Genomic DNA, 13,100 nt, shown 5'->3' on the forward strand with positions numbered 1-13,100 from the left:
ACACTTACAAGCTCTGTGGGGTAGCCACAGACCACACAAGTCATTTGCTATGCAAGAAAATCAAGGTCTTACCCTGTGTCCAGCAAACTCAAGAATATTCCTAGTTTTCTCTACAGTAAAATCTTATCTTGTACCTTGTGTTTAGGTTTGCGTGATTATTCAAAAACTTTAGTAGATATGGAAATATGCAGCACACTATAAAAGCAAGGTTGGAACGTGGGTGAGGAATAGATGAATAGTCTGCTTTGGTTTGTGTCAGTACCAGGATTTCTTTATATCATTGTTTTCCCTGCTGCTAGCATGTAAAAGGAGGAATTAAAACATTATTTTTTATTGCTTAGATGCTTTGGTCACATTAGGTTTTTCAGTAACTGTAATACTTTTGATAGCCATACCTGTGAGGTGGCAGTGTCTAAAAGTGGAACTGTTCTTTTTCTTCTGACCTTTCCCTTCTTGTCTGTCTTTGATAATTTCTGCGAATAGACTTAAAGATGTGCAGACTTAGCATCAGTTCAACAGCAGAGGTAAGAATACCTGTGGCTTAACTGGCTTCAACTTATCATGCAGTGCTGAACCAGTCTCTGTTGGTCTTATTTGAATAGGTTGTTGAGTTGGATCTCCATACTGTTGTGCCTTGCTGCAGTGGACCAAAAAGACCTCAGGACAAAGTTGCTGTGTCAGATATGAAGAAGGACTTTGAGACTTGTCTGGGAGCCAAGGTAGGGACTGGGGACATTCGAGCATACAAACTAGTGCGTGCTTCTAAAAGGTGTCTGGTGTTCAGAAACTACATTCTGTTGTTAACTTGTGCATTATGTGTTTGCCTATTGAAAAGTTGGAAAATGAGGGTATTTGAATGCAGTTTTGAAGATGACAGCAGCAGTGAGTAGTTTAAAATTGGGGTTTTGCTTCTCTTGTATGATAGCGTTCATGTCCTATTGAAGTAGTAATTCTTCCTGACCTTATGTCTAACACAGTTGAGACATACACTAGAGATTTCTGAACTAGCTGGGATGGGGGATTGTTAATAGAGGAGACAAAGTACCTAGTGCACTGAGCTCTAGGCTTAACTACCCAGCTTTCCAAGCAGGTTATGCCCTGAGATCCACAGCATAGTTTTCAACTAAGTATTGAATCTGTTCAGCAGATCAAAACTGCATGTGTCCCTGTGACTCTGTGATGGTGGTGATAAAGACAGAAAATGATGTCTTCACTCTGCATCATCCAGTCAAAAATGGTTATTGGAAGAAGAGCAAGATTTATTTTTAAATTAATCTTGCCAGACACTTTTCTAAATCAGTTTGAATCCTTACCTTACGCAGTAACCATCCTTCTTAACGGCAGTACAGAACTCCAGTGATTTAATTCAAGAAACCTAAACTACAGCAATTCCCAATAGTTCTTGTTTTCTTACATTTTCCAAATTCCATTAAATGATCTTATGCTTTCAGATCTCTAAATGTATTTTTCATGGCATGAACAGTGCCTTCTTGCTCTATTTTTCCCGACCGTTAGGCTTTTGCCTCTCAGATCAGCTCCTGGCATCAGTTTGAGCTGTTTGATAATCATGGCTTAAAATTCTTATGTGTTTTGGCTCAAATCTCAGGACTAGCTTATGTATTAAGACTATATGTGATCAGAAATCTGGAACACACAGAAGGAAGAAGCCACCTGAGCAATCTGAGGAAGGATATATTCATGCAGGAAGAAAACACAAATTTTTCTTCGAAGGTTGCCTCTTTTACGAGTAAGCAGAGAGTGGGATAAACTTTGGAAAAAATTATTTTTGTCCACCACTTTGGTTGACCAGAGACACAAGTCTTCCCCACTAGACCTAAAAGCACAGGCATGGGTATAACTGACAGATGCTTCTCATTGGTGAAAAAACCATATTTTGACTAAAAATTAGTATGAGCTGTATGTTTAACCACATCCTTTTGGTTATTTTCTCCTCCTACAGCAAGGATTCAAGGGATTCCAGATTGCCCCAGACCGACACAACAGCATAGTTAAACTTAATTTTGAGGGCTGTGACTTTGAGCTTGCTCATGGTTCAGTAGTGATTGCTGCCATTACAAGCTGTACAAACACCAGTAACCCCTCAGTTATGTTGGGTGCAGGTAAGTTTATTTGCCTAATGTGCAGTAGGTTCTCTGTGGCTCTGGCTGTGTGCTCTGTGGCTAAAGATAATGACGATGCTGATGTAATTCTACATTCTAGCACAAAAACAGTGCTGGTTTTGTCATTTGGAGTGCTAAAAGTTTCTAAGGTAGCAGAAGGACTTATGGAAATGGTAGCTATAAATCTAGGTTGATGAAAAAGTGTTTTTCCTGCACTGTCTTCTATAGAGAGCAAGATGGAATTTAATAAACCAACACCTCTGACACTTTTTAAGTGCACAGAAGCTGTTATATAGAGCTGAGAAGAGGCTGTTGAAGGTCAAAGCTGCAAGGAGATGGACAGTGAAGAATTGTCTATGGGTTTAAGTCTGAGGGTGCTGTGATCTGTCAGCAGAGTACAAAACACACACTTACCTAGAGGTTGCTCTATATACTTGTTGCAACGAGAGTCTGAGGGTATGTTAGGGATGAGTAGAGGAGGAAGATTATGTTCTGAGGGATGGCCATCTTTCAGACCCTTTTCATTTACACCTTAACTGCATCCACAGAGTGGTTGAAGGTGGACTTTGTATGCCCCACTACAGAAGAGTTAGTCTGACTTAGTTGTATTAAATTTCTGGTGAGGAGGTTTTTCATTTTTAACCTGGTTAGTCTGTGCAGAAAATTTCTCATTCCTAATGTGTGCTTCTGGCAACAAAATATGAATGAAGAGTGTCAGCTCAAAGAGGTCAGTATATACCAGACAAGTCTGGCCAGGATAGTTTCCTCAAGTATTTGGCTCCCAGGTTAATGGCATGCATTTTTAACCCTCTCTGAGACAGCAGGCATGCTGATCTTTCAGTCAGCTTGGCTTAATAGCTCTGTGGGTTTAAAGTGTGGAATGCTCTGCGGATACATGGAAAGTTGGTACTTTGAGTGCATTCACTACTACTAAATGCACAGCAGCCTGAAGAATATAGTCCTCATGATCTTGTGCTCAGATTTAGTGGATACTTTTTCCTTTGCTGCCTTTCTGTACAGCAGCACTTAATTTTTGATATTGGCAAGGAAGGAAAAAGTAATTCTGTCAGTCTCTGACAACTGTTTGTAAATGACAGTGTTGAGAACCTCTAAGATATGCACAAGAAACATGATAATTTAGTTTTCAGGGTGAAGTCTGAAATGAAAGCAGATAAAACATACAGTGTTCCCACAATAAGTAACCAAGCTAAAAAAATCCAGGATATGAGTAGTTGTTTCAAACTACTGCTGTATATCCTGTGCACTAAGCAGGGGCTGCGTGTCTGTGGGGATAGTGATGTATGCTGTAGGAGCCTTGACAGTCTAATCTGACTTACAAGGTATTGGATTAAGGTTGCTCAAACCAATTTAAGTTCTGGCATTTCCTTGCCAGTTTTAAGAGTTTGACTTTGCCTTCTTTTCAGACCTGGTATGAGCAAGAAGACAGAAGCCAACACTTTCAGATAGGCTGTCAATCTCTCAGGTCCTATGATGATTACTTGTTCATGGTCTCATTTTCAAAAATATCCAAGGGCTTCAGTTTCCACAATTTCCTTTGGTACCTAAGGAGCCTCAGCAATTTCAGGAATGGGACTGCATCTTTAAGTTCATGTATGTAGGCTGTTTCACACAACACTTAAAAGTGGAGGTCTCCAGGTCACATCTAACAGAGCTGCCAAACACCTGGCAAAGACAAAATAATTTGGTGACATCTTCCTGTTGGAGATCATGTTGGATCAAAGCAGAACTGATGTATACTTTATCTAAATGGATGTAACGTGTGAGAGAGAAAATGCAGCATGGGAATGTGAAGTTTTGCATAGTTTGCATATCTACTGCTTCTTTTATATTCATCCTGGAAAAGGGCTGGAGTGGACTAGTTTTCTGAACAGTCATCAATGGACAATTTGTTTCAAAAGAAGGAATTTAGGATGAATGTGTTTCTAGTAACATGCTCCACTAAAACATCTCTATGTGTGTTACAAATCCAGGAATGATAAATCAGCACTCTTGCAACAAGCTGTAGAATGTGAGATAGCTAATTTGAGTGAAAGTCCAGAGTTGGTGCTCTCATAGCCTTCTGCTTCTGAGAGCAGCAAGTCTTATGTTAGCAGTTATTTCAGCACCTACTAGACCACGGTAAGTGGGAACTTAATAATTTTTCATTGCATTTTTGTGAGACACTTGTCTTACAAAGAACATTCTGAGTTTTGAATGTCTACATGCTGCCCTAGTGTGAGTGCATCTTGTTTAATGCAACTTCCAGCAACCTAGTGGAACAGAGATTGCCGTCTGGATCTACAGTTCAACAGAGCTCTTGAGCTCTAGCTGATTATTAGGGAATTAGTGCTGTTGGCTTGCTGTACAATTTCATTGCTGGAAATGCTGCCTTTTCTGTTCCCAGTCATTTAATGGGACTTCTCTTAACCTGATCTACTGATTCGCCAAACTGTCTCGCTTCCAGGGAAAACTGCAACTATCCTTTGCATTTTTCAGGATTGCTTGCTAAGAAGGCTGTTGAAGCTGGTTTGACGGTGAAGCCGTACATTAAAACTAGCCTGTCCCCAGGAAGCGGGGTCGTCACTTACTACCTGCGGGAGAGTGGAGTTATGAGTTACCTTTCCCAGCTAGGGTAGGAGTGCTTTTCTTACTGTTGTCCTATGGCTGCTTAACTAAAAGCACTGTGAACAAGTAAAGCAATAAAATATTTCTCTGTGCAGCTTAAAAGATATTGCAGGTACCTTATGGTGTGATCCTGCCTGAGTTAATGCATTGCTGTTGTGCTGGCTGGCTTTGTACCAATGATGAAGAAGGCCTGCAGTAACTTCTTGAAGACTTAACCCATTTTTCCTGCTTAAGAACTTATTTTCAAGGCTAACTGTTTTGAAATAGTATAAATTACACTATGTTGTTGTTCCTTTCGCTCCATTCTTTGTGCATGGACAGTCACTGCAGTGATAAAAGTAGAGGACATCCTCAAAAATGCTGTTTTCAGCAGCAATTAATTTCTTAAAGCAGTACATCTTCTGAAAGTAACCATAACCACCTGCTAAAGGGTTAAATGTCTTGCTCCAAAATATCTTTCTGTTCACTGATGATTTTTATGCTCTTTTTAGGTTTGATGTGGTGGGTTATGGCTGCATGACGTGTATTGGCAATAGTGGACCCCTACCAGAGTCTGTTGTTGAGGCCATTACACAGGTATGCAGTTTTTCCTGTACAGCTTATCTAGGTAGGCTGTTCTCTGCTGTGTGCTGTTCTGAGCTGTGTTATCCTGTGCGCTGGCTCTTCTCAACTCTGTGTGAAGTCAATTCAGTCTGTATTCTCTTTTCTGTGGGAAATGTTTTGCAACAGTCTGGAAGGAGACAGATTTGTAACTGTCCAGTCATTGCTGTTGCAGTGCAGTGAGGCTCTACAGACTTGCTGGGTGTGTGAATTCTGCTAGCATCTCAGCTATCTTTGTCTCACACTCTCTTACAGGGTGACCTCGTTGCAGTGGGGGTGTTGTCCGGCAACAGGAATTTCGAAGGGCGTGTCCATCCCAACACTCGTGCTAACTACCTGGCCTCCCCACCACTGGTTATAGCCTATGCAATTGCAGGGACCGTCCGGATTGATTTTGAGACAGAGCCTTTAGGTAAGACAGTGTCAGGATGCTTCTTTTGACAGCTTATAAACGAAATGTTTGGAATTAAGCTCATCAGAAACATTTGTTGTAGTGAAGTGCTTCAAAGTACTAAGTATCACTGGGAGGCAAAACATGCAGTTGTTAAGAAACAGAGCAACAAGGAGTCTGTAGGATGGAGAAAGCAGGAAGCCAAGCCTGAGCAATATTCTCATTCCACTGGGGCATGTTTTTGGTTATATCTGGGTGATGGTAACCTGACTTAGCTTTTATAAGCTTTTATAAGCAACCTGATTTAGTAGACTTTCCTTGAGCAGGAAGTTCAGCTAGACAACCTTCAAAGATCCTTTCCTACAAAAATGATTCTATAAATTATTCTAGAACGCCACTGGAAGTCACAGAACAATGTACAGGCATTATCAAGTTTATGACACACTTTTCTGTCAAACCCCTGTAGGTAAAATAAAGTGTGTCTTGTGAGTGTTAAAAGGAACACATAGCTAGAGGACACAATGATGAGCTTTTCTTTCTTCTTAATGGAAAATTTATGGAAGAAACATGACAATACCATTTTCTACAGGAATAAATGCTTCGGGGAAGAAGATTTTCCTGAAGGATATCTGGCCAACAAGAAACGAAATTCAGGCTGTTGAGCGTCAGTTTGTTATTCCTGGGATGTTCAAGGAGGTTTACCAAAAAATAGAGGTGAATTAGTCCTCTGGGCAGTAATTTGATTGATGTACTGTGGTATTCTGAAGTGTTAAATAAGATGGTCTTGATAATGAAATGAACCTTTTTCTTCTATTGGTGTTCTTTTGTTCTAGCAAATATTCAAATGAGTTTTTTGAAAAAAAATGTCTTCTGACTAATTAATTCTTACAGTCATGTTCTGACAATTGCTCCTTAGTATGTTGTTTCTGAAAACTTAAAAGTCAATGGGAGTATTTTGTTTTTCAGACAGTAAACAAATCTTGGAATGCCTTAGATGCTCCTTCAGATAAACTGTATACTTGGAATCCCAAGTCTACCTATATCAAGTCTCCTCCTTTCTTTGATGGTCTGGTACGTACATGCTTTCCCTTTGAATCAAGCCAAAGTGTGTAGTGACCTTGACTAATTTTAAAGGTGAAGCAAAGACAAGGGGTCTGAGGGCAAGGGCATCCATCATAGCTTGTCAAGGCTTTGGTTCTTAGATGTTAGAATTGCAGTATTGTGTTCGTTTTAATACAAAGGCGTGAGTGAATCTGAAAACTGTGAGGATTTCCTGTCAATTCAGGGCTTTTGAAAAGTCCCCTTTACCTTTTAAGTTGAAATACTTTAAAATAGTCATAGAGCAAGTGAAGAACAAGAACAGGAAACAAAATGCACAGTTCTGCCTGTTTGCATTTTGCACCAAATGATTCGATGTTCAGATTGCTGTTTCAGTATTAAAAAGAAAATGTAGATTTTAATGCATGCAAATGCTTAGGAACCCTGGATTTTCATGCATGTGTCACAGGAAACCTCAGGTAGTTTTGTTATCTCATCTGTTTTCTTCATGTATGAACCTGCTGACAGACAGCCGGGGCATCATATTTTGTTCAAGAACATGAACATTTTTAATGGGGTCGTTTCTTTTCTTTCTCCTAACCTATATAAGAAGGGAGACTTTATTTTGCAATTTACACTTTTTAAGAAAGGTAAAGTAATTGTTTTTCATATAATAATTATTTTGTTTGTATTTATGATGGCTTAGACTTTGGCTCTTCAGACCCCGAAAACAATAGAAGGTGCTTATGTCCTGTTGAGTTTTGGGGATTCTGTGACAACTGACCACATATCTCCAGCTGGGAACATAGCCAGAAATAGTCCTGCAGCCCGTTATTTGACCAGCAGAGGGTAAGCACTACTTCTTGTTTTTGTTATGAATTGAGAAGAGGAAGCAAATCACAACTGCTATACCATGTTACAGGCACACATACCTTCTGTCTGTTCACATGCCCTTGTATGCCTTGACAGCTGCCCAGAGAACACATAAATTAAGAAAGAAAAACATTTCTCTTTCTGCGGCTTCAGCAGTTGTCACCAAGTGTAAGAACTTGAATAGCACGTGTGAATCTGTTAGCACTGTAGAGCTGATGACATTTTTATAGAGAAAGGGGAAGAAGATAACTTTCATGCTGATTTTTGCAGTACGTCTATTCATAAATAAGGGAATCGGGATTTGTCTCCCTGTCAAAGCAAAAGGACCGGGTCCTTAGTGCCAGAAATTGGGTTTATATTCATTTCTAGCACTTGCATCTATTTCATAGATCAAAGCTCTTAGGAGCTACAGAACATCCCAAAGTTTAGATTTCAGTTCAGCTGCAAAAACTGGCAGATCTGTTGTGGCTGCAGTCCAAAATCCTGTAAAATACTGGTCTTTTACTGTGGCCTGTCTGTCAGTTTAGTACTTGGGATTCAACTTAAGACAAGATTAGGACTTACCAAGTTTACCTCTCCAGTTTTAACAGACAATATAATGCTTTTATTCTCTGGTTTAGCACTTCTTACAACCTTAGTGGTGTTTCGAGGAACAGCACTGACTTAAAAAAAAAAATCAACCCACTAGACCTAATAATTTTGAAGAGAAAATGGATTAAAACAGTGTAATATACTGAAAACTAACTGCTCTGGGCTCTTTGACCCCTGCTATCTGTCACTTCAAAATCCGAATAGCCCTACACACATTACAAAACAGATGTTGTATGTCGTAGCTGCTCTTTGGATGTAGCCCAATGCAAACAGCCTAATTTTCTGTCACATTCTGGCACGTTTTTTGTTTACTGGTTAGGCTGCAGTGTCCCATCATTCTCATATCTCTGCTTGCAAATGAACTTCTTCTGTAGTTCTGACTTTCAGCAGGGGTCCTTGCTGCCTTTTAGGTATTTAGTACAGTGCTCTGTGTCTGTTCTAGATGCTATAGTAATATAAACAACAAGAAGAATTTTCAGTAGCCAGCTATTAAGAAAAGAATTGTTGTATCTTCTGTCTTAATATGAATTATATCCTTGCATCACTACTGGATCCTGTTCTCTAGGGCAAGGATTGAGAATACTATGGAAGCTCCTTTTTATGACCAAACTGTAACTGTGTTTTAATTATTTTTCCTTTCCTTCCAAACATCTCAAAAGTAGAAGTATTAGCTAATTGCCAAGCTGGGAACTTTGTACATACCTGCTTCAGAAACACCAGTTCATTGCTTCCGTTTTTTGAAGGCCAGAGTGCTTTAGTCTAAAAACAACACCATTTCCATTCTTCTTTTCCTTTAATAGCTTGACTCCTCGAGAGTTCAATTCATATGGCTCCCGCAGAGGAAATGATGCTGTCATGGCCAGAGGGACATTTGCAAACATTCGCTTGGTCAACAAATTTATTGATAAACAAGGACCTCAGACTATCCATTTCCCTTCTGGGGAAATAGTAAGTACGCATGCTGCTCTTAACTGGGGCTCATTGACAATAGAGTGTTAGTGCTGGCTTTTCTTCTTACAGCTTAGGTCATTTACTCAAGTGCTTTTCACTAAAGCTAATTGAGGGGAGAGGAGCTGTATTGACCTCGGGAAACAGGTCACAAGTACCTACATAATATGGTGCTTTGAGGCATGTCAGTGGGGGGTATAATCACTGTAGAAGCAGCAGGGGAAGGTGCAGGTTTGTGTTGGGAGTAAGATCAGACTAGAAGCCACAAAGTGCTATATGGTTAATATCCTTAAAGTGCTGCTTGTTGGAAGGTGTGGGCTTCAACCGTTTATGTGGGGACACTTTTCTCCTCTTTTCTCTCGGGAACTGTTCTTCCACCCTCAAAAAGTTTATAAAGTGTTTACCATTTTTATTCCAGCTGGATGTGTTTGATGCTGCAGAAAGATACAAGCAGGCTGGTCATCCTCTGATTGTGCTGGCTGGGAAGGAATATGGTGCAGGAAGTTCCAGAGACTGGGCAGCTAAAGGACCATTCCTCTTGGTGAGTGGCTACAGTAAACTAGAAGGAAAACAGTACTTGAAAGTGCATTAACTTGTCAGGAAGACTAGTTTATGAGCAACAACCTGGGTGGCTCATTCTCACTTTAGGTAGCAAGAGCTGTTTTGAAATCTCAGCTGCCTCCAAGAGCCGCAGCAGAGTTGCAAAAGCTATTTAAGTATTAATAGATCTTGTTCAGACTGGAAGGCTTGACTGATCTTCAGAAATCCACAAGCCTACACCAGAAAGGCCAGTTTCTTTACTTGTGCTTCCCATAACCCCATAAACCACAGGTCTGCTTCAGCTGCCTCCTTAAGCTCACTTAGCAGAGAAGCTAGAAAGTGTAAGAGAAAAGTAGTATCACTGAAAAAGAAATGTAACATGGCTTCACCTTGGGAGTCTAATAGAGATCCACATACAGTGGAATATCTCTTTCTTTCTTTCTTTGTCTTCCAGTCCTATACTGTTTACCAGCCCAAACTCTGATTCAAGCTTCCTTGGTATGGAATTTGTGTGTATTATTAGAAAAAGTTTTATGAGAGTTAGTGTTTAAGTTCAGTTAAGTTTTTGGAGTTTTTTCTGGTGATGCTTTTTTGTGTTAACTGTATTTACATGTAAAATTTCAGAAATTACTTAAACTGCACCCTGGAGCTTGTAGCGTAGGAGGGCAACACTGAATTAGGAAGAGTTATGGAAATAACTACTGGTGCTCTACATAAGACATGTTAAAGTAGTATGCAGGATTCCTGAGAAAGCATGTGTAACTTTTTTTGATAGTTAGGCTTCTTCTAAAGATGTTTGAAAATCAATGTATAATCAAGTCATCTGGACAGTTTGCTGTCAGAAAGACCTGCTGATTCTACCAGTAGCTGGTAAATAAAATGGAGGGGACCACAAAAGAACCAATTTTCTTCTTGTGAGTACAGAAAGGCTGTCCTGAACCATGAAGATAACTAAACCTGTTTTGTGTTTCCCAGGGTGTCAAAGCTGTGCTTGCTGAAAGCTATGAGAGAATTCATCGAAGCAACCTAGTAGGGATGGGAGTGATTCCTCTGCAGTATTTACCTGGAGAGGATGCAGGGACTTTAGGACTCACTGGACGGGAGCGTTACACGATTATCATTCCCGAAAAACTAAAACCACAGATGATCATCCAGATTAAGGTATGACACACCAAAGAGCTGAATTTTCTGAATCACTGGAATTTCATCCAGAATTAATTGTCTCTTCAAAAAATATGCTGTCCTATGTCAGTCAGCTTCTCTCACTTGAGAAAGGGACAACTGAGATGGTGGAGAGGTAGAAAAAAGTAATTCTAATAGGGATTAAACTGAAAGAGGGTAGAATTAGACTAGCTATATGAATAACAACATATAAGGCACTGAAACCACTGCCCAGAGAAGTTGTGAATTCCTTCTCTCAGGAAGGGTCCAAGGTAGGGTTGGATGAGGCTTTTAGCAACCTTGTCTAGTGGAAAGTTCCTGGCCCGTGGCAGGGGGGTTACAGGTCATCCTTACGGCCAAACCATTCTATGATTTTATGGTTTGCTATGATGGGATATAAAAGCATGATGCTCCAACTGTTTTATTTAACACAAAGCCATCCTGTGTTTTGGACCAGTCTCTCAAAACCCACTATAAATTCTTCTGTCTTTGTTATAAATGAGGCAGCAAATGCAATGCGACTCCATACCATGTTTTATTATGGTTGGTTTTATACCTTTATACCTTTATACTTTCCTCTTCAGCAGCTACCTGTAGTCTAGTGTGAAAAGAAATAGTGGTGCCTGTTTACTTTAGCTTTCTATCACAATTTTCTAAGATGGCAAAACTATCCTAGTGGTCCTTATTTTACTATGATGTCAAGTGACATGTGGAAGGTTCTGCTGCTTAAATGATTTTCTTTAACCCCAACAGCTGGATACTGGGAAAACCTTTCAGGCCATCATGAGATTTGACACTGATGTGGAGCTCACTTACTTCCACAACGGCGGCATTCTGAACTACATGATCCGTAAAATGGCATCCTAATTAAGAAAAAATAAGCAAAAAGGTCCAGGTTCAAGCCTGCTTCCAGTGAGCGCAATAAACCTGTAGTAATCCTGCATTTGAAAGTGTGAACCATAAAGTGAACAATTTTTTTTCGTGGATCGTGTTAGAAGGCTTGTTTACAATGATGAATTTTTCTTTGTATTGGGAAACTGGACAGGCCCATATAAAGTAAACAGCATTTATTATTTGTTTCGTATGGCAGTTGGCTTGACTTACCTTAGAATACAGTGCAAAAGTCATTAAGATACTGCTGGCATCTGTAGAACTATTGGAGATCATGTGCTGATTTCATATACTCGGTCCATTTAGTCTGACTCTGAAGTTAAGTTTTATGCTCGTATCAGTGATCTAAAAATTCACTGACAGTATAAAACACTTTTATTCCTTCCTGATTACCTGATACTGACTTGCTTTCTTATTCAGTCATCAGAATCTGAATCTAATATTGAAATTATTTAGCTGTTTATTAATTTTAAAAATGTGAACTCTGTTTAAAATCTAAGCCTTTGTGGAAAGGTGGACTTATTGGGGATATTTCTAATGGATAAAATTAAATTTATTTTTAAGAAATTTGGTGGTTTCTATCATTTTATCCTTAGTACTGGGATGCAGAACAAAACTTTGACTTTAAACTCTTCTCATTGTCCCTGTAGGAACAGTCATATGAGTCTCGACTTCTCATGTTTCATTTTTGTTTCATTAGTCTGCATGAGACAGGATGAATACAAATACTATCAGATACTGGTAGTCTTCTGTAACCCAACAGAATACTGGTGTGATGTACTTCCCTCTGTTTTGTGCCCTCAAGAAGACAATCTCCATAATTTCAAGATCCTCGTCAGCAATTTTTATGGCAGTTAGCAATCAGTAATTACACCAATGCATTCACTGAAGTCAGTGACTGCCCATTCAACAATACCACATGAATCCATTTACAGTGGTAACAAATCTCCTGTTACTTGGAGATGGACAAGGTTATAGTACTAATTCTCAAATGTATTTAGAGCAACTGCCACAGCAAGTAATACAGTGGAGAAATTCTTTCAAAGTAATATCCTAATGTATTTTTAGTGCAGTCAGCTCTGGCTATTTTTCTGGATAAAAAATAACTATTTAAATACTTCTGAAAGAAGCAAAGAGACTAAAGGAGGGCATAGAGATTGCACTGTACCTGCTTAATTACAACAAACAGACCTCCACTAAGATGTTGCAGGATCTGGAGCATCTCTCCTGAGTACAAGCTGAGAGAACCAGGACTGTTGAGTCCAGTGAAGAAAAGGCTCAGAGACATCTCTACTGTTTGTGTACAAATATCTGAATGGAGG

At 39.5% G+C, this 13,100-nt stretch overlaps 1 protein-coding gene across 2 annotated transcripts in view; it reads left to right on the top strand.

Annotated features, from left to right (window-relative positions):
- Positions 1 to 12,345, top strand: part of ACO1 (aconitase 1) — a 36,365-nt gene extending 24,020 nt beyond the window's left edge. For both annotated transcript variants that reach the window (XM_032675052.1, XM_032675053.1), the window contains exons 10-21: positions 603 to 719; positions 1,961 to 2,120; positions 4,617 to 4,752; positions 5,237 to 5,321; positions 5,601 to 5,757; positions 6,326 to 6,450; positions 6,703 to 6,807; positions 7,481 to 7,623; positions 9,039 to 9,186; positions 9,605 to 9,727; positions 10,702 to 10,887; positions 11,641 to 12,345. In XM_032675052.1, coding sequence (XP_032530943.1) covers positions 603 to 719; positions 1,961 to 2,120; positions 4,617 to 4,752; positions 5,237 to 5,321; positions 5,601 to 5,757; positions 6,326 to 6,450; positions 6,703 to 6,807; positions 7,481 to 7,623; positions 9,039 to 9,186; positions 9,605 to 9,727; positions 10,702 to 10,887; positions 11,641 to 11,754 — 1,599 coding nt within the window. In that variant the 3' untranslated portion in view covers positions 11,755 to 12,345. The remainder of the gene's footprint in view (positions 1 to 602; positions 720 to 1,960; positions 2,121 to 4,616; positions 4,753 to 5,236; positions 5,322 to 5,600; positions 5,758 to 6,325; positions 6,451 to 6,702; positions 6,808 to 7,480; positions 7,624 to 9,038; positions 9,187 to 9,604; positions 9,728 to 10,701; positions 10,888 to 11,640) is intronic.
- The last annotated feature ends 755 nt before the right edge of the window (positions 12,346 to 13,100 follow it).

This window comes from Chiroxiphia lanceolata, chromosome Z (genome assembly GCF_009829145.1).
Source record: "Chiroxiphia lanceolata isolate bChiLan1 chromosome Z, bChiLan1.pri, whole genome shotgun sequence".
NCBI classification, from domain to species: domain Eukaryota; kingdom Metazoa; phylum Chordata; class Aves; order Passeriformes; family Pipridae; genus Chiroxiphia; species Chiroxiphia lanceolata.